The sequence below is a fragment of the Harpia harpyja genome, chromosome 10 (assembly GCF_026419915.1).
Source record: "Harpia harpyja isolate bHarHar1 chromosome 10, bHarHar1 primary haplotype, whole genome shotgun sequence".
Taxonomy (NCBI): domain Eukaryota; kingdom Metazoa; phylum Chordata; class Aves; order Accipitriformes; family Accipitridae; genus Harpia; species Harpia harpyja.
This window is the reverse complement of record NC_068949.1, coordinates 12,507,094-12,532,730: the sequence shown is the minus strand read 5'-3', so window position 1 is coordinate 12,532,730 and position 25,637 is coordinate 12,507,094. Positions and strand designations below refer to the sequence as shown.

Below are 25,637 nucleotides of genomic sequence, written 5' to 3'. Positions count from 1 at the left end.
ATTCACAGACTGTCATTGCTCAAGAAATAATTCTGCTGACTGGACACCTAAATTGCAATTCAAAGATCATTGGCGCTTAGGAATTAGAGAGGAGTTATGCAAAACTTCAGAACAGCTACACAGGCAGACACAGATCACTTCTGAACTTGTCATGGAGAAATACCTTTACTGCACCATTTTAGATACTGAGGTGGTTTCCTTGGCAATGCACTTGGCACAGCAATTCTCTAACATCTTTAATAGATAACCTGTTAGAAGGGTAAATTACTGCAGAATGACCACTTCTCAATATAAGCAAAAGTAAACATTACCATAAAAATAAGGTCAGTAAAGTGTAAAATATAGAACAGTGGCTGAAATCAGAGTAAGCATGACAATATTTGCAGGCTTTTAAAGGTTTTAAGAAAACAAAAAGTACTTCACTAAATAAACTTGCTTTATAAATTCTAAATATGAGGATTAAGGTTGACACTTCATCCACTAAACCACCACCTAACCCTTGTCAGTGCTAGCACCCTAAGGCAGAGAAATGCTTGAATACTTGTCTCAGGGCATTCCTCACTTGGGGCAGCAATTTCATTGTTTATAAACTGGGATGGGATGTTACAAAGCAGTTCTCAAGCTCTTGGGTCTCTCATGGGAAAAAAAGAAGAGGAGAAAAAAAGTTGAATTGAAACTCTTAAGAAAAATTGAGGGGAAGGGACATTTTGAGGAGGCAAATTATTGCTACAGAATTGTCAGCAGGATAAGCTCAGCAATACCATGTCTGTCTCACTTCTATTATTCTTTAATTTAGCACAAATGTGTGGTGTCTGCAGTTTGTGTAGTGTATAGAGCAGCAGCAGTGAATCTTAACATTCACCTTTTAAATAATGAAATACCTCCTCAGCACTGCTGCGTTCTACATTTCACTGAAGGCACAGATATATCCAGCAAGACTGTTTCTAAAGATAGCTGCATACAATACAGGTACTGCTGTGAGCATAAATTTAATGCAAGAGAAATGCTCCTGCTCCAAGTTTGTATCTTATATAAACTGCAACACATCTGTCATATATAGAAACAAGGCCTTTTCAAACTGAAAAGTTACCTACTAAGTAGTGAAGTGGTAAGCAGCTAATACACTGGTCTTCTACATAACTGAGGCAAACACCCTTTAAACTCAAACTTGCTCTTTTCAAGGTCACGTAAGAGTAAAACCTAAGCCTCAGCAGACATTTGCTTAGCTCCCAAAAAGGAGAACTTAATGTACAGCTAAGATTAAAAAAAAAATGTGTGTTACACATATTCTAATCTGGTCAATTGTTGTTTAATTCAAGATCATCAGGACTGCCAGAGCGGCAAGCCTTGGCTGTCTGGCTGGTCCTAACTAAAGCTAAGCATCTTAGTGAGATAGACTCTCTTGTGTCCTTCAGAAATTAATACCTAAGCCAGGTAATTGCTCTCAGGAGTATCCAACCCTCCTGACTCTACAAACCACAAGACACTCATCACATCTCTCAGAAAACCAAAAGGAAACAGAGCTCCAGCAGGAGTTCATAGGCAGGAGATTACAACAGCTCCCCTGTGGCGCTGCAGCTGACTGATACTGGGCTGGCCACAGATCTGGGCTCCTGAGAAGAGCCAGTGATGATCTGTTTCCTTGGACAGGCCCAGACTATCCAGCAGACGGGCCCCAGCACAGCCCTGCAAGTGTTACAGCCCTTGCCAAGGGAGTCTCACGTTTTTGCCACAGAGCTGCATGTGGTTCTTGAGCAACTCATCACTTCTGACCTTCCCTGGGCAACCATAAAACTGAGCTGGGGAAAGCTGGTTTCTTTACCCATAACTCACAACACACACAGCATTGCACTAACAGGACATTTCCATCTTACTGGCTTCCGAATAAAGTGAAAAACAGAATAAAGAGGTAAAACCCCATGATTTGCATATTATTTATCCTGTGTTAAAACCTGGACTTCCCCATAAAATGAATATGCTGAGAGTTCTGTACTGAACAGGGAGAAATTAACGGCCCTGTGCCATAAACAGGATGGATGAGAAATCACTGGGTAGTGACAGAGTTCACACACCAAACCAGCACCACAGCTGGGTCTGCTAGCTCACAGAATACATCCATCTTATCATAATAAATTAAGGTTTCATTCAAGTCATAAGCATGATTTGCACTATTAGTACAAGCTGGACACAGGAATATACGAGGAAGATTAACTGTCTACATACATAGGACTGTGAACATTTGGGGAAAACTGTCCTTTGGAAACTTTAATTAAAATACCTACAATTCCTTTTAATGTCAAAGGCACATTTACAACTTGCTAACGCCTCAGTATAAAGTTTGGTTTGACATTTGTTCATAAAAGCCAGAACCTGTCAGGTTAAAATAATGCATTAATATTTCCCAAACATTAAAAATTTACCAATGTTATTTTAATATCCTCAGGGAACATAGAAGGATAGGATTTAAAAAAAAAAATCTAATTTATTGCCATTTTTGTGCAGTTTGGTTACTTGGAGAACAAAAAAGGATGAATCAGGTTTACTCCTGCTTTCTTCTTTCTCTCTGCAGCAATATATTCACAAATACAAGCAGCTTTTTTCTACAAAGAAATTTCATAACCATTTCCTGGTAAAATTCAAGAATGATTCAAGAGACATTTCCATAGACTTAAATACCAAAAAGTGCTTTAGAATTTCTCAATCACATTCCTCCTAGAGCACCATCCAGTTGAGATGGGCAATAGATAAAGCACTGTGCATCCACCTTTGTTAAATACAACAAAAGTGTATGATTACACTTACTGCATATACTGATGTTTGATATTGAAGTATCACAAGAAACAAAGGTAAGTATTATAAATAACTCAGCAAAGAGAAATGGTAGCTTGGATATACAACACATTGTCTTGTAGATTCAGTGGTACATGCTGGAAATGCAGAACTGATTTATTCTTACATTCTGCTTTTCATAGGTTTATCAGAAGAAATTATGAATCATCTACTCTTATTTGAAACATCTGAACATACTTAAGTATCATCAAAACTCATAAATTCTGTGACTTGCCCTAGCGTGTGATCAACCACCAGTGAAACACTCTGCATCACCACTGTAAGAAAACATGTTTCTTTCTACTCGCTGGGGCTCCAACCAGGGGAGAACACAATGTAGATGTGTGGGACTTGGCAGGTGGCAAAGGGGAACAGATTCTCTCAGCTGTAGGCAAGTCAACCACCACTCATATGTTTGTCAATTCCTGGCTGACCAGACTCCTGCGCTGGAGTCTCACATTAAAGCGTAAGAGCAGCCTAAGAGCACTTCAAATGCTCCCCTTGGAGTCGCAGAAGTAATTCTTAATGCAAAACATACACATCTGAAGTCAGCCCAGCTTGGTCTTGGGCAAAGAAGGAAACTTACCACCATTTGAGAAGCAACCCATCTACCTAATGTAGCTATTACCTCAATGCATTCAGTGATATTTTCCCAAACTTGGATAAGAAGAACTTTTGATGGAAGCAACTAACCCTTTTTAGACTTCAGAGAATGAAAGGAAACCCTCCAGACAACCAAATCTCTGGCAGGAACCAGCACATGGTATGCTGCCACCCTGTGAGCTCCTAGTGTGTGAGTTATGAACTGTATCAGATGTACAGAGAGTAGTCCAAGTCACTGCTGAAAAGCAAGCAGTATAGCACTGACAAAGACAAGACAACTTTAAATTATCAACCTCAGGCTTCAGTTGTAGTCAAGCTACAGGTAACCACTGTAACCATCTGGAAGTTACTCTGCAGTTGCTACAACAAGAAACTTGTGAGGTGTGGGAGAAAAAGCAGTATATTAGCTGTGTAACAAGCCTTTCTGATGGAGGAGCTGTTAGAAACAGCAGAGAAGTTAAAGTTTTCTAACTGAGCTGTTTTGTGTAACAGAGCACTGCATTGGTTTGGGACTGAGATTTTGACTCATCTGCTTACATGCTACGTGTGTTCCAGAACTGGTGTAATGAGCTGCACTGCAGATGTACCTACACACCACACTGCTGATCCATCTCTCAATGCGGAACTGCTACGTATTTTCCATCTTCCCTAATACTCTTATTTTAGACAGAACTTCAAGGAGACAGCAATATTAAATGATATCTCATATATTCCATGGCAAGGGTGTTTAAAAGTTTAATGTTTCATAGTCTGAATCTAGAGTTATAAACTGTAGTGCTGGCTGCAGATACGCTAACATGGGTTTATGTCTCGTTAAAGAAACAGGCTGCCTTCTGAAATGTACACACTGCATTACCTAGGAAGAAGTTGTTCCCTCTAGTTTATAATTTACAAGTTACTGGGAAAAACTGCTGCATGCAAAAATTGCTGGTCATGTGTAAGGGATATCATTTGCCATACAGTCATGGAATAATACTGTTGGGTTTGGAAAGGGGGAGAAATAAAGCTGTGAGGAATACAGAACGTGAAAAGGAAATGTCTCTGACCTGGAAATAAATGCAGGGAGTGGGAAAGAGGGAAAGGAGGAAGACTGAACTGTATTGCCATGCTATCTTCTCATCTTTCTAGAGGCTAAGTCAAAAGTACATATTTTGTTTCAGAGAGCTTGAACGAGACCCAAGAGTTAAATCTGACAGAATCAGTTTAAGGATAGACAAATTATAGTTTGGTTGACAAGAAGTCTGTTGCACATATTTAATCAAATCAAACTTTAAGAATAGACTTGGGGGGGGGACCCCAGTGGATTTCTCCTATTATAGTCTTTATTTTTCCCTGGTTTTAGATATCAGCTTTCTCTGAGAAGCAAGGTTGAAGTAAGGGAGTCTATTAGAATTTTACAGAGCAAACAATTTGGTAGAAATTAATCCAAATTGTTAGACTATCTTGACTTTACCTCAACAGCTAATCCTTAGACATTTATTTACCAGTAAAAAGTTGTTTTGCTTTTACTCCTTCTGCCCTCATATTTTTCCCTACACACTTCCCATAATTTTCCCAAGATTCCTCAGAGATCTGCGTCACAGCTGAACTTATCCCCACCTGAGACCAGAATTTGACACGAGCTATCTCTAGTGTCCACCTGCATAGTCCTTCAACCATCTGAAAGGAAAGACTGTGCAGGGCAGCAGCCTGAGTGCAAATACCAGTTCCCAAGTTCCCAAACACAGTAGGTTCAGGCAGTAGAAGGCCATCTAAGAATTCAGTTGAGAATCTAATTTATGGCTAAACAAAACCCTGCTACACCTCCATGTCAATCCAGATACATTTTGAAGAGAGAAATTCACTCAGTTATACAACATTTTTCATGCATGCATCTCACTGAGCTGAAAAAAAAAACTGTGCAGATAAGCAAGGCTGATAATGTTTTAAGTGGACTCAGTTTTTAGTAAACGCAGTTGCAGCCATCACATGAAATGAGAAGAAACTCATTAAGTGACTGGTGAGCATAACAAAATGACCTGAAGACACAGGACTTACGTGCACACACTCACAACAGATGAGGCTAGGAAAACTAAAATGCAGGGGGTGCCTGGCATGTGAAGAACTGAAGATATCCAGGTAAGGCAGGGCAAGACCATGCAGTGCCCTGGATGTGAGCAGGAGAATCAATTAGTTCTATACTTTACCGACAGCAGTGAAGCTTCTTAAGTACTGGTGTAATGTGCGAAACTGTCAAAATGCCCTGAAATATATTCAGATTTTGTGGTGAGTAACATGCAGATCTATTTCTAAAATTTCTGTAACGTCATTTTTAGTAGGAAACAATGGTAATTAAAAAAAGATAAAGCTACCTTTAAGAAAATTGCATATTTCAAGACTGTGCTTCAAAAGTGCAAAGAATTTTCCCATATGTTCCTTACAAACAATACATCATTATTAAAAGCTAAGCGTTTTAAAATCTCTTCTATTTCCTTTGAGGTACTTATGGGAAAACAGTGGTGCATTTACAGAGAATGACAAAAAATGTTTTGATATCACAAAGAATGATTAAAATATCTAATTTTCCATTGCAGAAACATGTAAGAGCTACTCTTACTGTACAAATGCCTGACCAGCAATAGTGCTAAAAAGAATGGCAGTGTTGTGTGGAACAATGTAACAAGAGGAAAACAATTTTCTTTTTAATTTAAAGGACTGCTTACACAGTCTTGGAATTTGGTTCATTTTATTGCTGGCTCTAAGAAGTAAATTCACCCATAATTCCGGTTCAGCATTTACATGTGAAAAATTCCATCTTAGTGCTAAATAGAACTTTGCAGTTGAAACAGGCTGCCTGCAAGGTACCCTAGCATGATTCTGGGCCAAATTTTGCCAGTAGACTCAGTAAAACTCTCTTTGGAGTGAGGTATGTTTGCAGTATACACATCCCCTGTAACATACCAATACATGCCTTTTCCCCTTCGCTGGAGCAGAGCACTTGATTACTGCATTTCTAATGCAGAAACAAAAATTCTATGATAAATAGAATTCTAGTGATAGTTAATTGAGGCTGAAATACTGAAATATTCTGTGTATCATGTGCAAAGTCAGGGTTTATAAAAGTAAGACACAAAGCCTGAACACCAAATCAATGGAGAAGGATGAAAGAAAATGAAAGAGCAAGAGAAGGTACAGGGCTAGCTGGAACACATCTAATCAACCCGGGGCAAACACCAAAACTCGCAATATCGTACAAAGGGACTGATAAGAATATAGCTAAAAATGCTTTTGTAAGACATATCAGCTGACTGCTGTCTCTAGACAGCAGTCAGAAAATAAAATAATGAGAAATAAATTCACAAAACAATGGAGAAGCCAGAAACGTAGGGAAAGGTAATTTCGAGCTTATTTTCTGTTATTGTAAGGAGGCAGCTTACAGATGAGAAATATATGCTATCTCTCTACAGAGAACCAACTAACTTTCATCAAAGATACTGCAGACGAATAAACAAAATAAGAAATGAACCCTTTCTTTACTCCCGGCCCTATCCTCTAAAAAAACTCAGGAACCAATGATCAAGCAGAAAAACATATTGAGTTTAAAAGAACTAAGAAGAGATTTAGTTAAAACATCATTTGAAGCAACATGTTTAGAAGAAAAAAATTATTTCAAGGTAGGGGAGGGATGTAAGGATGGAAAAGAAAAGAAAAAAAAAGAAAAAGGAAGATCCAAAGCTAGGTTCCAAAATTCAGTAAAAGCATGATTCCTTGTAAGTACTGATGAAGAACACAGATAGGAAGCCAGAGAGAGGAGGGAGGTAAAAATCCAGAGAAGATGCAAGAATGATAGGGTTTGGTTTGCATCCAGTATGACAGTGACTTCTGAAGTCACAGAAGACATGAAAACTGAACACTAACAGATGCTAGATGCATCTCTTTCTCTGGGGAGAAAATATGGACTTTCATATTTTTTGCTTTCTTTGGGCTACCACCAAAACCAGCCTCCTCCTCTATTTTATTTTAAAAAAACTGTCAAGAAATTTTAACTGACAAGTTGATGTCACAAAGTTATTGATAAGAACTCAGTTTAAAACAGTTATATCTGTTTGTGCAGAGTGGTTTCCATATTCTGACATATGTATGAGGGAGTCCAGACTGAGATTCTGAGACCCTTGGAGTAGAAAACAGCTCAAGAAATCCACCTAGCACCTATTCACAAAGAAATAATTCACTAAGATCAAGATTTTCTTGGAAAGTCACTTCCCAGGTTTGTTATTTCCAAAAGATCTTGATGTTGTCTTGCAATCTTTTAGGATAGAGCCCAAATGCCCTCTTCCCACCCAGGCACTCAGCCACTGACTTAGGAGAGCAAGGAAAAATGAAAAATTATGTGATACCACAGATAACATTTGATAAATAATTTTTCACTCCAGTCCAGGAAGGCTTAGAGCATTACAGATGTCTCTCTATTATGGATAGATTACACAAACATCAAGTTGAGCCTCAGATCCCACCAACAGTCATTTGGCACTTGCCTTTTTAGAGAAAGAAGGATTCCCAACAGCAATTCCATAGCAACCTCTTTCTACTTACAATATGGAGCCATGGTGGGATGTAGAGAAGAAAAGCAGTAGATCTACATTAATTTCACAGGTTTAAGTATATAAAGCATATACTTTCTCATCGACTGAGTAAAAAGCCTCAAATGTTAATGTAGATAACGAAAGAAGAAAACACTACAGTGCATACACACACCGTATCAGAATAAAATTACTTGAGAAAGCTATCTCTCCGTGAACCTCTCTGCTTATTCTAGTCTTTCTTGGGGCTGATCCGAGCCAAACACAGAAGAGAAAAAAAATCATAATAAATATATAAAAAAAAATGTTTTTTACAGGAGTTCTTCAGGATTGCTTGATGAAGAACCTGAATAGCTTATAAACCACTGTAAAGTAGATGGGGAGGCTCACAAATTTTGGTATTTGAAGATGATTCGAAGATACTGCATATCACTTTTTGTGGCAGCAAAACATAGCAAAAGGAAGCAACCAAGGTGAGAGACAACTGAAAACAACTGGATTCCCCATCAGCTGACCCTTTGCTAACAAAGCAAAAGACTTTCTTGTGTCTGTTAAGTGCTACTGCTGTGAAGACACATCTCTGATGATGCTCTCCAACCCACGCCAGTAGATGGGTCATAAGGTACGTGGAAGGTGGAGAGTTATCGTGACATAAAAACAAGGATAGCAAGACTTCAGGGGAAAGTGTGGGCTTTTATTCAAAGCAATTCTGAAACCTTGGACCTTCTCTGAAGAAAGGAGAGGAGCTGCTGGCCCACTCTCAGCCTTAGGCACAGGTGGCGAGTGACAGAGGGCACTGACCTAACTAAAGGCAAACTGAGTAACTCTGCGAGACACCCACCTCGCCCTAATCTCACTGAATTTGCTGAATGCAAAAACCATTTTACATCAAAGCTACCTGGGTTTTGTTTTTATAGAAATATCATCATCACTGTCTTTTACAAAAAAGAAACTGAAAACAAAACAACCCTAAAAAGATCGGTGGAATTCTTCAAATATCAGTGATAAACCCCTGTTCTCATGGACTCTTTAGCAGTGTTCAGAAGGTATATTTCTATGGATTCAATTACATTGAAGTAACTGGTTAAGGGAATTGTAATCACACAGAAAAAGACAAATGCATGTGATCCTCTGTGTACATGAAACACCCACAAGGCTTATGAAATCCATTCACAACAGAGGAAATATACTAAACATATTTTAAGAGGCTCTGTCAGCAGTCTCACAGCAAGACTCATTCACATTTGTAAGTCACAAGGAAAAAGCTGTTTTCTGTCCATGCTGTATGAACAGATTTTGTTTGGTCTACAGCTCATATTTAAGTTGCAAGCAAATAAATTATCCTGGCTGAATTAGCTGACAAACCACATCCATGGTATTGAGAATAAATATTTGATTGGGACTGAATTAACTCTTTGCAGATTTGTGCTCATGTTTGCACATACTAGAGCTGCATGTATAAAAAACCAGGATATGTAGGATATTAATCAAATTGTAGTCAAACATGTTTACCTGAAAAAAATAAAAAGTATGCCAAAAAAAAGCGCAAGCCAGTCTTTTTCCCATTTTGCTTTTAGAATTAGTTTGAACACAATCATATGTTGACACTCTCATTCAAAACCAGATTGGACAGGAGGATAGAGGATAGTGAATCCTGACAAGTTGAAATGTAAATTAAGATGTTTTCATGTCTCTACACATGCAATTTTGTGCCTCCCACGGAAACTGGTACATAACAACAACTTTTATATGAAGTCCCCACGTTATTTGCAGACTTAGAGAATAGAATAGAACTGAGACTAGATTGTTATTAAACAAAGAGGTGACTAGGACCTGGAAATCAATACGCTAATCATAACAAAGACATTGTCATTTTACAACATTTTGGAGTGATTTTGCATCAAATGAAACCCTGTGGGACAATATCAACAAATGACTGTTTGGCATCACATAGTGCCTAACTGAACTGAACAGGATACTTCCAAAACTAAAGCACACGTGCTAGTTTAAGGAAAAAAAACCCCAAAATGTAATGCTATAAAACTGCAACAAATATTTCCATAAGTCCCTCCAGCCACATCCCCCTCCCTCCCTTAAGCTGTCAGGAACTGTTTCCCAAAGCTCCCGGAGGACTGTGATTATTAAACTAAACACCACACAATAGAATGCAAGCTGGATCTCATTCTCCATACTGCCATTTTAAAGGATGGCAGTAGAAACATTAACTATTCCATCCTCAGTGGCATTCAAGTATGTTTCTCTCTGTCACACAAAAATAGTGCAAAACACATTCCTTTTGTCCTTCTCCTTTCATGTTTCTATCTGTGAAAAATAAAGAATGAAGAAGGATTTATCTCTAATCCAAGTCCTATTAACTGTTCACCCTGTCACCTATAGCATAATCTATTTATGTAACATTTTGTACAACTGCATGGAACAATCTTCTCCAATGAGCAGCAGGTGAAATAATGACCTGCTAGTTATTGTTACACCACATTTAGGACAATTAGAGGTCTTGGCTGAGTGCTTGGCTGAAATAAGCCTTCCCCTGCACAAGAGGCATACGCATAAAAATTTTTGAAGGGAATCAGAGGGTTATATTATTATATGATCCTTCAGACAATCAGAAACATGGGGCACTAGTAGGTGTAGCCTTGAGCAGTTTGGCATAAACTATGCCTTTTGCTGTACTGCAAGATTTGACTCAGCTATGAGTAGAGTATAGTTCAATGTACAGAGGTGATTTAAAATCAATTCCTATAGATGTGAACATTCAATATTGGAAATCTCTTTTTAAAATGCTAAAATAGATAAAATACTAACCAGTTGGTTTTAAATGAAACTTTAATACCTTTCAAAACAATGAAGTACCTAATCAGTGCTTACAATTAGGAAATTTTACAACTGAAATTCTGTGTATAAAATAGTTTCTTCTGAGTTTCCAGTTACTTTCTGCATTAACAGACTTACAGAATAACCACTAACAGAACAGCAGGTTTCCAGAACAGCCTTTTTAAGTTAATCAGCGCATAGCAAGCCTGATCCTACACAGGTTCAGTTCTGCTAGCATCACAAATGAATCACTGTGTTCATATGCTTAATCCCACGAGATGTCAAGTTATTCATGTCCTCCTTGGTGTTTGCAGGATTAGAATCTAAGTATGTTGCTTCCCCCCTCTCCCGTCCTGTCAGTAAATGTGGGATCAGAGTTCAGAACATGCCTGATTTTGTTTTCCTAATCTCTAGTAATCTTCTCAGTGACACAGGATCTGCTGCAGAATATCAGGCAGCCATATCAAAGTGGAACAGTTTGTGGAAACGTTAAGTTACATCCATATTTATCAAAGTAGGCTCCATATGCTGCCAAAAGGTAAAACAGTATCTGTTCACATACTCAAGTAGCACTAAATATTAAGGTCAATATTACCTTAAAGTCAGCACCCTCACTCACAAAGCTTTTTTACAAATGGTACAGGTTGTGTAGCCCAGATGTGTTGCTGCTTTAGCTCCTGACACAAAATTCAAGGTAATTCGTGACTCTGAAAACACAACTAACACAGTACTGTATACAAAGGAAGGTTTTTACAAACTGCATATGGAGTTTTACAGTGTGAAAATTTAACTGGTGGATTCCACCAACAGAACCCTCTCCAGCGGTTCTAAGAGGTAGACACTAGAAAAGACTGTCATCCTTCAAAGTCACTTGTTTCATCAGGTAGCACGGAGAGAAGGAAAACAGTAAGACAGCAAGGACCGAGATCTTGCTCAAATGTCAGTTATGAAAATATCTGTTCAAAATCCATCTTCAGCTCAGTATTCGCCCAGTACAGGTAATCTGTTCTCTTTATATGTATATTCAAATGCCTGTTACTCAGTTGTTCTGCTGCCTGTACTGCCACAAGGCCAGCTCTAATTACCATTAAAGAAAACAGAAAGACTATCACTGGCTTCAGTCCTTGTTGAGACTATGCTGAAGTTATATTATACATGCTGGAAAAATCTAGATTACATTCATTTTAATTTTTTTTTTTTTTTTTTTAGAATTTCCAGGGTTAATCAATTCATTAGCAGATACTTGACATTTATAGAAGAGAAACCTTTCCTTTCCTCAGCTTTAATTAAGAAAATACAGAAGAACCTCACCTTTCATGAAATCAGCTCTGCTCTCAAGAGGTTAGCTGCCCATTCAACATCACAGGCTTTAATAAAATAAATATTTAATTGAGTGATGTTTCCCAACATCTCTCCTTGTTAGTTGCTTGTTAGGCAATAATATCATACTCTGCTTATACAGGCGGGGAATGCTGATGTTCAATTTTGTAAAAATACAATCTGATTTTGGGGAATGTTCTTTACAATTCAAAATAGGACAGCAGTTGTTGACAGAGCTTTGCAGACTGTTCAAGGAAATGTAGCATAGTAAAACTATGCTGCTTTTAAAATATTTATATCTTTTTAATCCTTGCAGCAGATAATCCTCTTTGCAGTAGGCAGGAAAATGAATACCCTTTATTGTTTTTAAGTCCTTGCTTTTCAAAATTAAGATTTGCAAATTTTTTCTGCCCTAAAATTTTACTACAAGTACTACTTAAAATTTTGCTTGGATCAATTTACCTTCCATAAGCAAAGCGCCTGTCTTTGTGGTGGTCCCCAAAAGTATCCCACAGCCTGAGAGACACACTCACTTCATCCACAACATCTCTTGAGCGTTCAAGGACCTAGAACAGAACACACAAGACATTCTCTTTCCCTCTATCAAACAAGTACATTTCTATTTTGCCCCATAAGGAGGTCCAAAGCATACTAGATCAAGAGTCTCTCACATATAGTTTTCAGCAAATGTTGTATTTTATAAGACAGGCAGAATATGCATCTTCCTAAGAGTAGGTTTGATAAAAAAAAAATACTTTGGAATGAGAGACTCAGGGAGATGCATATCAGACCATGGCTGCAGTAGAGACCACGCATAAAATACTTGTGAGCTCATTGCTGCATCCTGACAAAGAAAGGCTTGCCAATAAATAATAGTACAACCTCACAGCATGTGCTCCATATTTTGTACACCTGCAGTCCTTACCTCTTGGCAGACACGGTACTGATCAATGGCCCAGACAGTTGGTACGTGAGTTGCCAGCAGCTGATATTGAGTCAAGGTTGTATTGCATGCTCTTGCACAAATTAGACGAGTCTTTCCCACTGCATTATCTCCAACCACCACACACTTGATAGTTTCAACGTTGGGTCTTTCGTAGTCCATGTCAGTGTCCATTTATCAAAAACTGTAACAAGACAGTTAAACTTGTTTTCTACTAGAATCACAGCCTTCTACTTCCACTTCTTGAGAGATACCTGAAGAGGACAAACTCATAAGGAAAAGCTTGTAGTAAACTGTACCAGCAAGCTAGCCGTTCCTTTAAATACTGTACAGTTATGCAAATGCACAACTCTTTTGACCACAGTGGGTTTAGGTTGTTCACATGCTATTTTCACTTTGGTTTCTGTAAACACAAGCCTGTTTGCAGAAGATAGATCTTGGTGAAACAAGGACAGCTAGCACAAACTTACCTCTTGCTAATACTTTTTATGCCAAGAAGGAAAAAAGACTGGACATCAGTGGGTTTAACCTGAAGGATACCAGTATAAACCTGCCTTCTGTAATCTTGCCTATTCAGGATTTGATTTAGGGCTGTCCAAACAATATTGCTAACAGCAAGTCACACAGATGGTTTTCGTTATATGCACACAATAAAACTGACTTGTAAGATGACTCCAGACACTCTGTTCTCTACAAACCACAACTCCCATTGTATCCTGCATGTATCACACACTCTTAATTTTCCAAGAAGTTTGTACAGATCATTGACTAAAATGAAACCAAACAGCCCAGCAGGAACTTGCAAATATACTTACCTATACCTACAAATTCTTTTTGACATGACAATGGAAAGTGAAGAGAAGGAGGTTTTTGAAGATACTATCCTCATGGAAAGTTATTATTGAAACTTTTTACTTACATATTCTTTGGCAACATATTGAACAACTGCCTGCATATGAATGAAAGCTGGAAAAAATGGATATTTGAAAAACTAAAACCAACTCCTGCATGTTTACTACAGCCTGTCATTTGCATACAAAGAAATGTGGGATTTTCCTATAAAGGAATGTGGAATCATAGTTTGATATATCTGATTTTGGTTTTCTCATGTCTAGTAGTCCGCTGAGCAATCTGGTCTCTGCCAGGGAATTGCAATCAAGGAGGGAGAAAAGGGAAAATGCAAGGCACAAACATGTTCAGGAAGGCTTGCTTAATAGTTATTTCGGCAAGGAAACCTGCAGCAATTTAATTGACAAAACACGGGTCATCATCTGGAGTGATGGTATCCTTTTCCTGAGAAGAAAGCACTACAGATAAAGAAACAAAATGATTTGTTTTAATATCTTTTTTAATATTCACATCTCATTCACACATAAACATAGACTATATATTAACTGTCAGGCTGTTTAAAATAATAGATACAAGCTGTTTTGGTGTCCATTTTTCACTGTCAGAGGCACTATGTTCTGATTTAAGAAAAGGCATGTTTAGTAATTACTAGCCAAACACTAATTTTAACTGCATTCTTTCATTATTTAAAGTGATGTAAACCAAGAAACAAAAGTTAGTGTTAGAACTAAATGCTACCCATTTATTTAAAATTTTGCGCATGGAATGCATGCTAATAGCTATAATGGCTCAGGTGCAGTTATAATCTTTCTTTATGTGTGGACGGGAGGAGTCAGGGACCACATAGACAGCAAGGTGCAAGGGTGAGTTTATACCACTACTGTGTCACACCGATATCTTTTCACAGACATTGAATGATTCTGGAAATGCTACAGCACAGACTAGGATGTAAGAATACATTTTAGAGAGTTGTCCTACACTAGACTGAGACATGGGCCCAGAAACTCTTCATCCTGGCACAAGTACATGGTTGCACAAGTGGAGCTTTGCAATCTGCCAAATGTAGAGCAAACAGCATGGCTTCAAACATACATGCATAGTATATACTGCTTGTAGAGCCTAATGGCCTTGTGATACCAACCTGCTATGTCGGCACAGAGGTTTTAGCTGTTAAGGAAACAAAGCTATTAAGATATTGCCTTTATCCCTTCACCTGAGTTGTAACCGGCATGCTGAAATGTTACTAGCATTGAGGTAAAGGACTACAGAGACTTCCAGTTACCTGTCTGCGATCCAACCACAGCTGCTTGTTGGATGCAAGCTCCCACAAGGCTGATACCTGGGATGGCCCATGGGCTCTATACCATCTTCACGTGTCCAAATACAAGAAGAGAAATGAGAGCTAACTCCTCTCTCCTCCTCCGCATCCTTTCCAAGAATACAGTCATTATATAAATAAAAGTACAAAACCAATATGTTTTTTTCCACATTACAGAGAATGAGACATATTTGTACACCACGGCCTCAAAGGCAGGGCCTCGAATGAGTGGCAAAAACCCAAGGGGTTTCAGTATGTGATCTAAAAAAGTTTCATTTCAAGTCTGAGAATAAACAGCAACCCCCTGACATAATATGTGGTATTAAATTACTTCATATTTTATTCATGCATGGACTAGACATCACAGATGGAATGTGGAAATGTTTACAAGGCTGGAAAACACAATGAAGGAGCATGGCTAGCCAGTGTGTCTGGTTGGTTTTAAACTACCAAGCAGAGAGACGCCAAACCAATTTTTCTTCTAACCCAATATTCCATTAAAAAGCTGTTACACAGATTAGATGAGGTTTTATATAAAAATCTGATTTTAAAAGTCTTCAAAAGTTCTTAAATGTTAGTTCTGCAAAAATGCACTTCAGTCAGTCACAAAATATGTATTGAGCACAGAGTCTGGAATCTTAAAAAAATTTCCAGGAGGATAACAGAGTTTAAAATTAATAGGCAAATCTAAATACAAGTGGCAAGATAAATCAATGCAATTATTTGAGAATCCTAGAAAAGGAACACATGAAAATAAAATGAAAAAAAAATTTTTTTTTAAATTCTGATATACTTACTAACTTAATTAAAGCAAAGTTATCACAGAACTCAGACACAGCATGCCCAAATGCCCTGTTGTAGATCAATGGCAGTCTAACGAAGATATTTTTAGCGTGACTCAATACTGCACAGGACAGAGATTAAAATAAATTGGGAATAAAAACAAAACTAGAGCTTTTTGGCTATGTTAAGGAAAGTTCTTAAATCCACTCCAGGTATATATAGAGTATCTATGTATTAAAAGTGCAGATCATTTTAATATTGTTCGCTAGTTTTCAGAAAGGGATTAAAACAGAAATAGCTCCTGAAGAGCTGACAGACAGAAGCCTGGACAGATATTTAGACACCTCAAATAAAACCAGACGCTAACAACAAATTGCGGTATAAACAATTATCAAAATGTGTGGATTAAATGCTTACAAATGTAGCCAGAAGCCTTCTGGCTACTGGAATGATTAAAGCCAGGAATATGTACAAGATCTTAAAAATACAGCCACAGTTAGTTTTTTATAAGGTAGCCTCTAGGTTAAGCTTGTGCTAAACCTATTATATAATCATACTGATTAAAAATGCTAAACATGTTTACAAAACTTAAATTAAAAAAAAAATCTAGATTTGAGCTCTGAAAGTCTGGTAACATCTGGGAAGACCAACTGAAACTGAAACAAAACTGGTTAGACAAGAGCAAACCAGTGTATATAAAGCTTAATGAAAAAAAAACCAGTATAAAATTCCAAGACCAATGAAAAACTTGCTAAAACCAACCTACAACCTGCAATAGTTTAGTCTACCAACAAAACAAAATAGGGTAAAGTAAGAGGAAAGTTACTGGAAGTGTGATCAGTCTCAGAGAGGACACTGCCACAAAAGCCAGAAAAAGACTGAAAGACCATCAAGTGAGGAGCAGCGAGAAACCTGCTAGGGGAAAGACCTGGTCAAATATGGTTGTTCCCAAAAGAAAGCAGCAAAAGATTCAGCTGCTTAATCCAGTTCTAAAGAAAGATGAGCAGATGGATGGAAATGAAAAAAGATACCCACAAGAATAACACAGGATCTCAAAAATCTCTTAGGATGTTTCTATTTTTACATTGACACCTGTGATTGTTTGCAGATGAAGAGGAGAAAGAGGCAGCCAAAAAACAGGAGATGTGACTAGACTCAAGATCTAAGATAAAGCCATTTAATTAGTTCACTTGATTAGCAGAAAAGAACTATTCCAAATAAAGCTGATTTATTTCCAAAGAAGTATAAAGTTACTGTTCTGAACCATGGCTTGCAGATTGTTACAGTCACTGATTTCTTTCTCTGTTGCTTCACCTCAAATTGCTGTAGAGTGCTTGGTTATTTGTTTAGTTTTTCCTCATTGATGAATGAGTTGTTATTATTATCACTAAAAAACAGTTGTGGTTGCCATAGCATGCAGATCCTTCTGGCTAGTCAGCCTCAGTAATGAAACACCGCCTTTCTAAATTTTCCAAAAGATCTGTAGCTGAAGCATATCACTTGATTATCTAGTCCACTGCTACACAGATTAAACACAATACACACACACAATCTCTCTCTCTCTCTCTCTGTATTAATGTAGGTGTATTCATAAAGAAAAGATAACCAGATCCTAACCATGAACTTAACTTGTTTTAAGAATGCAGTTTAATATATTTAAAGCTATAATTGCATTTTTCTCTGCTGGAAAGGAAGTGGATGAAGATCCAAACCCTACAGTGAGTTCCCTGTGCAGGATCAGGAATCCACCCCTATGGATCTCACTGCCTATGCAGCTAACTGCCCATTTTGAAATTTCCAGATATTTTAAATCATCACTTAGCATATACAAACATAACCAAGATTTTTTTCAAAGAGCAGTAGCTAATTATTCAACCCTTTTCTCTTCAGCAAAACACCACAAACAAATCACTAAGAGTGTCTACATTAATCAGTGATTATGGAGTGATCCTGCAGGCATTTACTTCTTAGCTCAGTACTTACACACGCCCTGTAAGACTGACATAGTACCTCTTAGCATGAAAACAAGCAAGGATGTCACTTAGTTCTTGTGTTAAGAGCAAACTCTTCAGCTGAGGGTTCAGCGTAACAGCATGTAAGAACCTTGCCAGCTCAGTAAAGTTTTTCTTTAAGTTATTCCATGGAAAAAAATTTAATAATTCCAACCTGTCTCAAGTAATCTGACCAAACATGCAAACCTGGAAGTCCTTCAAACAAACAGATTGCCAACCACAATTACAATGTCACAATTTTATTATAGGAATTGAATGGAAAGAGACACCAAAACCTACTGTTATTTAATATGAATGGTGTAAGTGGGAATTATTTTTAAGACTCAGGCTGCCAGTAAGGTGGTAAGACCATCAACATTTATCCCTGAAAAACACACTTTTTTGAAACTATATGAAAGAGCATTTGTAGGTATTCCACATTTCAATCTATTCTGGAGATCTATTTTTGAGTATAGTTTTGGAGTGACTCCTTCAGAGCGCCATTACGCAACAACATAACAAAAGCAGTATAAGAAAATTTACAAGACTACGCAATGCTCTTGCCTCCATCCCCAAGTTGCAAAATTACTGCTTGCAACTATGGAAACTGGAAAAGGAGATGCAAAATGCCAAGTTCTTCAGGCACTGAAGTCACTACCTTATACTGCAGAATCCCAAGGCACCAGCACGCTGGCAAGGACCAAAGAGCACATGAGCCAGAACAAGCTTGTGAAATGTTCATTCTCAATATATAACCTGCCATGTGTTGTTGCAGAATCTTAATGGATTAACACATATATGCCAGGGGAAAAAGCAAGGGGACTTACTGTTCATTTGTGCAAGAGCATAGAATTCAGAGACAGCTGTGATTTGGGAAAAGGTTAAGGAACAAAAGGCTGTTTTGTGGTTTGGCTCAATTTAATCAACGAATTTAGGGCCCCACCAAGTATATTTGTGAAATAAATCACAACATGGTATCAAATAACAGATAAACTATATCAGCTGCTGAAAGATCATCACAAAACATTTTTCACAAGGTTTAAACTAATATTAGTGTTTTATTAAATTGCAGGAGGGCTGATGGGGAGATTGCTTTAAGAAGAAAAACTATTCCTTGTCAGCATCAAAGAACCAGCTGGCGACAAAGGGTAATAAGACGCAAGGTGGGATCAGATCACTAGGTCACCAGGGGACAAAGATGGGCATGATGCATATCAGGCTGGATTCTCATCCCAGGATGAAGCAGCATTGCCCTATTGCCATTATTTAAAGTTCTGGCAGTTTACACGGAAAGACTGAAAAGGAAGAGACTGACACAGGAAGAAGAAATTCAAGATCAACCCTGGAATTTATCAACTACTTGCCCTACCTGGCCCATCAACAGAACACAACAACAGATACAGCCAATGACTGGGAATGGGAGAAAAGCCCTTATATTCTGAAGCTAACCTGATCTTAAACATGAGATACTTGGATCTACCATGGGTAGAAAGAGAAGGGTAGCTGACTGAAATGTTGCTTTACTGCATAAGGTGATAAATGAGATAACCCTGGCTGTTGCTGCCCACGAAAGGAGAGCACAGGTCAGCAGGGATGCCTTCATCTTCCACAACGGCAGAACCTGGTTCTACCCTTTCTCAGCTGTTCTGGGATAGTTGGGGTGTTTCAGCTTAGAGCCAGTATCAACAAAGAAATAAATCCCACAGAATGCTGCTAAAATTTGATATAGCTGGAAAAGGTAGGTACTGAGGTTGTCAACAAGACAGACTCTACTTGGCTTGCCTGAACCAGCTTCTTTCATGACAGCTTTTGGCCAAAAAGCATCAGATTTAATCCTGGATGCTACACCGTACTTTGTATTACCTGCTGGAAGAAAGAAGTTCTCAAAAGCCTCCATTCAGCTGCTATAATCCCTGCTCTATCCGTCAAGTTTAAAAGGAAGCAAAAAATTGACCATGGCCACACACAGAAATGAAAGGAGCAGCCTCTAAGGAAGATGTAAAGTTGAAGACAGAACAGACATCTCTATGTTTACCTAGAAAACTTCTCAGTCAATATCATCGCCACAACCTTTGTAGAAACTGTAGAGACAGGGATAATAATTCATGGCTTGTAGTATCAGAAGCCTGTCAGTCTGCTCTTTCTGAGCCTGCTTGACTCCAGATTTGTTTGTTTCTAAAGGCTAATTATTAGGACCCTTTGTCAAGCCCAACCTACCTCTGTGATGATACAACACCTTTTGATCAGTAAGAAGGAGCACTTCCTTAGATGACCAAAAATCAGAGATACTAGCAAAATACAAATTCTTCCCACATTACTGTATAAAACAGACTGCCCTGAAGCTCAATAGCTGAGCATGAAAACATCCAGTTTTAGGTACAATAACTGATTCTCTTGAACCTCCTGAAAATGTGCAGTCCACAAGGACCTGTCTTTGTGCTATACACACTCACAGTCTACCAGACCAAATAGAGATCCAAATGCAAAGCTCAGCATTAGACTTGAACTATGTCAATTTTCTGACAAGTTCTGGAAGACCTGAAGGGCAGAAATCAAGAAGCTGATTACACTGAGCCGCTTAGGTATTATTTTGATCTGTGACATACGTTGCGATATCCTTTGTGATGAGATCACCTCTCTAGAAATTAATCCATACAGCAGGTGAAGGACATTTAACCATTTCAGAACCTTGTATGTGAGAATCTGGGATGAGTGTTTTCTATATGGTCAGAAGGCCTGCAACACTGCCACCCCTCCCTTCACTAATTCTTCAGAGTCTACCTCAAGAACAGGCCACAACACAGGGCAGTCCCTTGTGCCTCCTTTTGTTTCTTCTTGCTGTGCAGAGAGATGCAAGGAAGGGTGACCACACTGGACCCAACCCTAGAAAAAGGGGAAATAATCCATAGCTGGTACATGACTGATTTAAGGCTCGCACTTTGGATTTGTAGATGCATTTTGTTAGGATTCCGGATACACCTGGCTACAACTGACTGCTCTTTCCATTTACCAGAGATGACCACAGCAGACACAGGGGACAAGGCAGTGACCAAGATCTGGCATTGCTGCGGGTCATAATCTGTCATATCATCACAAACGGAAATTAACTGTGGCTGACATTAATAAAAGTGGCTGAGAACCAAGTAACTGAAGAACGGACAACACCCATTGATGGTGATAACCATCACCAAACAGCTGGTACTTTAGAAAGCAGCCACCCATAAAATGTCATTGTACACTGAGTCCTTAGATTAGTCCTCCTCCTGCAACAAAAGGTTACACTGCAGGAGCGGATTAAGGGTGCACCTCTACTAGCATTTTAGTTCAGATCAAGAATACATTTTTGAAGCAAATATCCCAGTCATCACCACTTACCATGCTTTGGTTCACACGGTGCAGCTTCAGAGTGCACAAACCAAATTACTTTCAGATGAATCTGAAGTAAAAGATGTGCCACCCACCACTAATGAGTGAGCGTTCAGTCCATAGGGCCAGATTAAAGGTAATCTGAAGTAACACCCTTTGCCCCTGAAATGTGTGCAGTGTGGACACTGGGTTCTCAGCACCAACTTTTTCATCCCCAGGTCCCCTGCTACCACATCACACGACCTGCTAATGCAGATAGCGCATGAGATGCTCTGGCTCCTGGTTTGTTATTTGGATCAACATAACTGGGACAAAGCTGCAGCTGAATCCTTAGTGACTGTGATGCTCAAGAGTATCTGAGATAACATATAAAACTCAAGATTAAAGGGAGAAGGATCACTGGAAAAGCCCGATTCAACACTACTGGCTTTCATGGTAATAAACTCCATGAAATCCCTGATTTTACTCTTATGTAATTAAGAGCATCAGAAGCTGGTACAGCATTAAACTACTGAAACTGTTGCATAGGTTGTTACTGGTTTTACCCATTTATAAAGACAGGTGTTGGCATTGTATGCTCTGTTTGGCAAGGACATTATTCTGCGCAGTGTTCCTGACAGTACAGAAGGAAAAATACAACAATAACCACCAAACAAGGCATTCTCCCAACTTTTGAGCATTTCTGTGGGGAAAATACTTATCAAGTTTTGCTAGAGCTACAAAGAAAAATATTCCAGAGACACTGGTGACCTTCTAGCACAGAGCGCTGTTGAATTCACTTTCTGTGCTGTTTTCCTTCCAAAAGACAGAATCAGGCTCTTGTTTCTTGAACTTTATGTCATATTTCCCATGCATTCTCCTCTTTGTTAATCAGTGATTTTAGAAAGATATTATATGTGATTTTATTCACTCCCGCATGTGATTGCTACAAGGAAATTACACAAGGAGAGTGAGACCTCATAATGACAGCAGGTAAAAACCCCCCAAAGACCTAAACACTGACTAGAATAGTAAATACTTCAGGATGGCAGACTTCAGTTAAATGCTACTTCCAGATCTTGGGTCAAGTTCTGCATTTATGTCCCAAATGCAAATCCAGTGACATTAACTGAATTGTGCAGGAGACGAGTAGATGTGGAGTTTACTTGTAATGCCTAGTGCCACACAGAGACTCATTTGCAAAGAAAAAAAAAATTAAAAAAGAAGAGAGAAATTGCCATCTTGCATCTTTCATGTCAGACAGAAAGGAGAGGAAAACAGAAAAGTAGGATGGTGTTGGATGGGAACCAAAGGCAATCCATACCTTTATTTCATGAACCTACCCCTAGTAACAAAGGGCCCAACTATCACCACATGTACTGCAGGCTGCACCAATTCTAGGTCATGTACCTTGCCACCATTCACTCCTTCAGCACAAGGTTTTGAGCTCTTTTATGGAAACCCAATCAATGATCCAGGGGTACATTCACACCAGTCGGGCTAGCCTTGCTATGAGCTCATCTGCAAGTCTGCTGCATGCAGCAAGGACTGCTCAGCCTTTCCTTTCCTTTCCCTCCCTCCCAAGCACACACTTCATTCTACAACATTTGGGTACTCTTCTGGCAGGATAGATGGGAGCAAGAGAGGAGCATGTCAAACACCTGTTGCTCCTTTGCTTCTCCTACTTCTAGGCTTCTCTGTCCTTTCATCTCCTTCAGCACAGGGCAACATCTGGATGCAGGACTTAAGCATTTTTTCCAGCGAATAAAATGTATTAACAAAGAATCAAACATCAGGATTTACTGGTCAAGTGATCAGCTCTTCCTCTCAGCCTAATGCTCTACAGTATTTGTGAAGCTTGGAGTTTTGAAATTGCAGGAGTTTTAGAAAGCTCCCCAGAGCTAAAATTGATGTTTATTTCTTCTTGTATAAAAATACTTCTACGCATATCAGCCTGCCCCAGATCTTATGTTCCTTAAGTATTATGTCACTTAGATAAAGAACCCTAGTACAAATACTGAACTCACCAAGTTTGTTTTTTTTCCTGTTAATAGTGTGTAGATACATTGTATACCCGAGACATAGAATCAGGCATACAAGTCCAACCTGCATATAGAAAAAAAGCATAACCTAATGGGAAAGGACCTCAGAAAAATATTGAAAAGAAATTAAACTGTTCTGTTTCCAGCTGTACTGTGACTCTCAATCCTGAAATACAGCCTGTACAGAGATATGTGCTATTCAATTGCTACTTACACTGAGCAGTCATATGGCAACTCTTTAACGTAGTCCTAACAGTGGTGGTTTTCTCCCCACATGCTTTATTTTTGCCTAGAAAGACCAGTAGCTTAAGAACTCCCCTCGAGCACACTGAACAAACTAATTTCCACCTCAGCTTCTATTACAGCTCAAGCTGAACATTTGGCTTTGAGTCAGCTGTGTGTCCTGAAATAGAACACAAACTGAGGATGAACAAAGTCATTGAGAATATTCTGGCATCACTTCCTTGCTCTCACTGTGACCATATGCAGAGCTTCAAGGGCTTTCTTTTATTATTATCATTTTTTTAAACAAGTATATTGCTGCCTTCAGAAACCTGAGTAGTGCCTTGACCAATAGAAGGCAACTCGGAGCTCTCCAACTAGTGCGCCTCAGTCTGTACAGTGACTGATTTCTCTTTGCTCTAGATGTTGGATGCCACAACACCCACTAAAGGTTGACTTAACAAATTAAAGTCTACTACGGTTTGTCTCTACAGCCCCTTTCTAAGGCCCTCAAAAAGGTCCCGACACAGATACCTGATAATGTGTGCTGCAAGACCCCCCAGCAGCCTCTGGCTGTTGTCACTGCAACCCACAACAGACTCCACAGACGCAGCAGGGGGAAAGAAGGGGGGAAAAAAGAGGGAGAAAGAGAAATCCTTCAGGTTTTTAGTAAATGACACTCAGAAGTACCAAGCGCCAGGAGGTTTCTGCTTCCCGCACACATCGCACCCCTCTATTTTTGCCTTGCACCTTGTGGCCTCGCTGGAAGAGGAAGCCAGGCAGATCTGCTTCATCAAGGACTCGGCCCTCCCCGTCCTCGGGGAAGGGGAGGATGCCTCTTCCTCTCTCTCCCGAAGAGGCGGGAGCGCACCTGCGGCCAGACGGGGCGCGCAGGGCACCGCCACCCGCGCCCTGCGGAGCCGCTGGCTGCCAGCCCGACCCGGCCCCGCACACACAGCCGCGGAGGCTGCGCCGGCAGGTTGGAGCACGATCGCGCCCGGGCGACACGGGACCTACCCGGGAGGGCGGGATGCCCGGCAGCCGGGGTGCACGCAGCGGGGCTGGCCCCCCGGCCCCGGCGGGACGGGAGGGGGGGGGCAGCCGCCGCCGCTCCCCCTTCCCGCTGCTCCTTACAGCGGCGGGGCAGTGCCAGCAGCCAGCCCGACTCGGCAGGGAGGCAGCATGCCGCCGGCGCTGCTCTGCCCGCCCGGCGTGCGGCGGGCTCCCGGCCCGGCCCGCCCCGCCCCGCGGCGCTGACTCGGGCGGCGGCAAGGCCGGCGGGAGCCGCGCGCACCGTGACGTCTGTAGCCCCGCGTCCTATTTTTAGCGCGGCGATTGGATTTCATTCATGAAACCGGGGCCGCGCGTAAAGGGGCGGCGGCTGGAGCCGCGCCGGCCGCCGCCTCCGCCCGGCCCGTCTCACGGCTCCTGCCGGCAGCGCAGAAAGCGCGCAACCGCAAGCCGGGGGCAGCCCAGGGGGGCAGCCTCCTCCTCCTCCTCCATCCCAGCACTAGCACAATGCGGGGGCTTTCTGCCACGGCCTCGCACGGGAAAAGGTCGGACACGAAACTAGTCAAAAATAAATGAATACCGCCCCCCCCCCCCGCCCCGTATATATACACACCCTGTAAATACCGTGTATCCATAAACAATGCAAAGGTCCTGAAGGCCTCCCTGGATAATCCCCTAAATTGGGTGCACAGCTCCTTAGTGCAAGGGCTGCTGTTGTGTTTTGAAATTACTTCTCTCCATTTTCACTAATATTTGAACCCTTCATGTAAAACAGACACGCACAATTAAACCACAACCCCCCCTTCGCTTAAGCTGACGTTCTAGACTTGAAGTTTTCTAACCACTGAAAATGGCTCAAGTCCCTGTCTGTAACTGGGAAAAGCACCCACAATTCAGACCAGGCTCCCTGCTAAAACACTGCTCTCCGGCTCTTCTATTTACCACTTGACATCGACAAAAATGTAACTAACCAGTAAGGGGCATGGGCAC

The 25,637-nt window shown here is 40.1% G+C and overlaps 1 protein-coding gene across 4 annotated transcripts in view; it reads right to left on the bottom strand.

Annotated features, from left to right (window-relative positions):
- The window catches only part of RHOBTB1 (Rho related BTB domain containing 1), a 55,199-nt gene that overhangs the window by 12,612 nt on the left and 16,950 nt on the right, over positions 1-25,637 (bottom strand). For 3 of the 4 annotated variants that reach the window (XM_052799716.1, XM_052799715.1, XM_052799717.1), the window contains 2 exons: positions 13,069-13,270; positions 12,606-12,709 (listed from right to left, as the gene is read on the bottom strand). In XM_052799716.1, coding sequence (XP_052655676.1) covers positions 12,606-12,709; positions 13,069-13,260 — 296 coding nt within the window. In that variant the 5' untranslated portion in view covers positions 13,261-13,270. Of the gene's footprint in view, positions 1-12,605; positions 12,710-13,068; positions 13,271-24,653; positions 24,858-25,637 lie in introns of those variants that run through there. The other variant, XM_052799718.1, reaches the window with a different exon arrangement.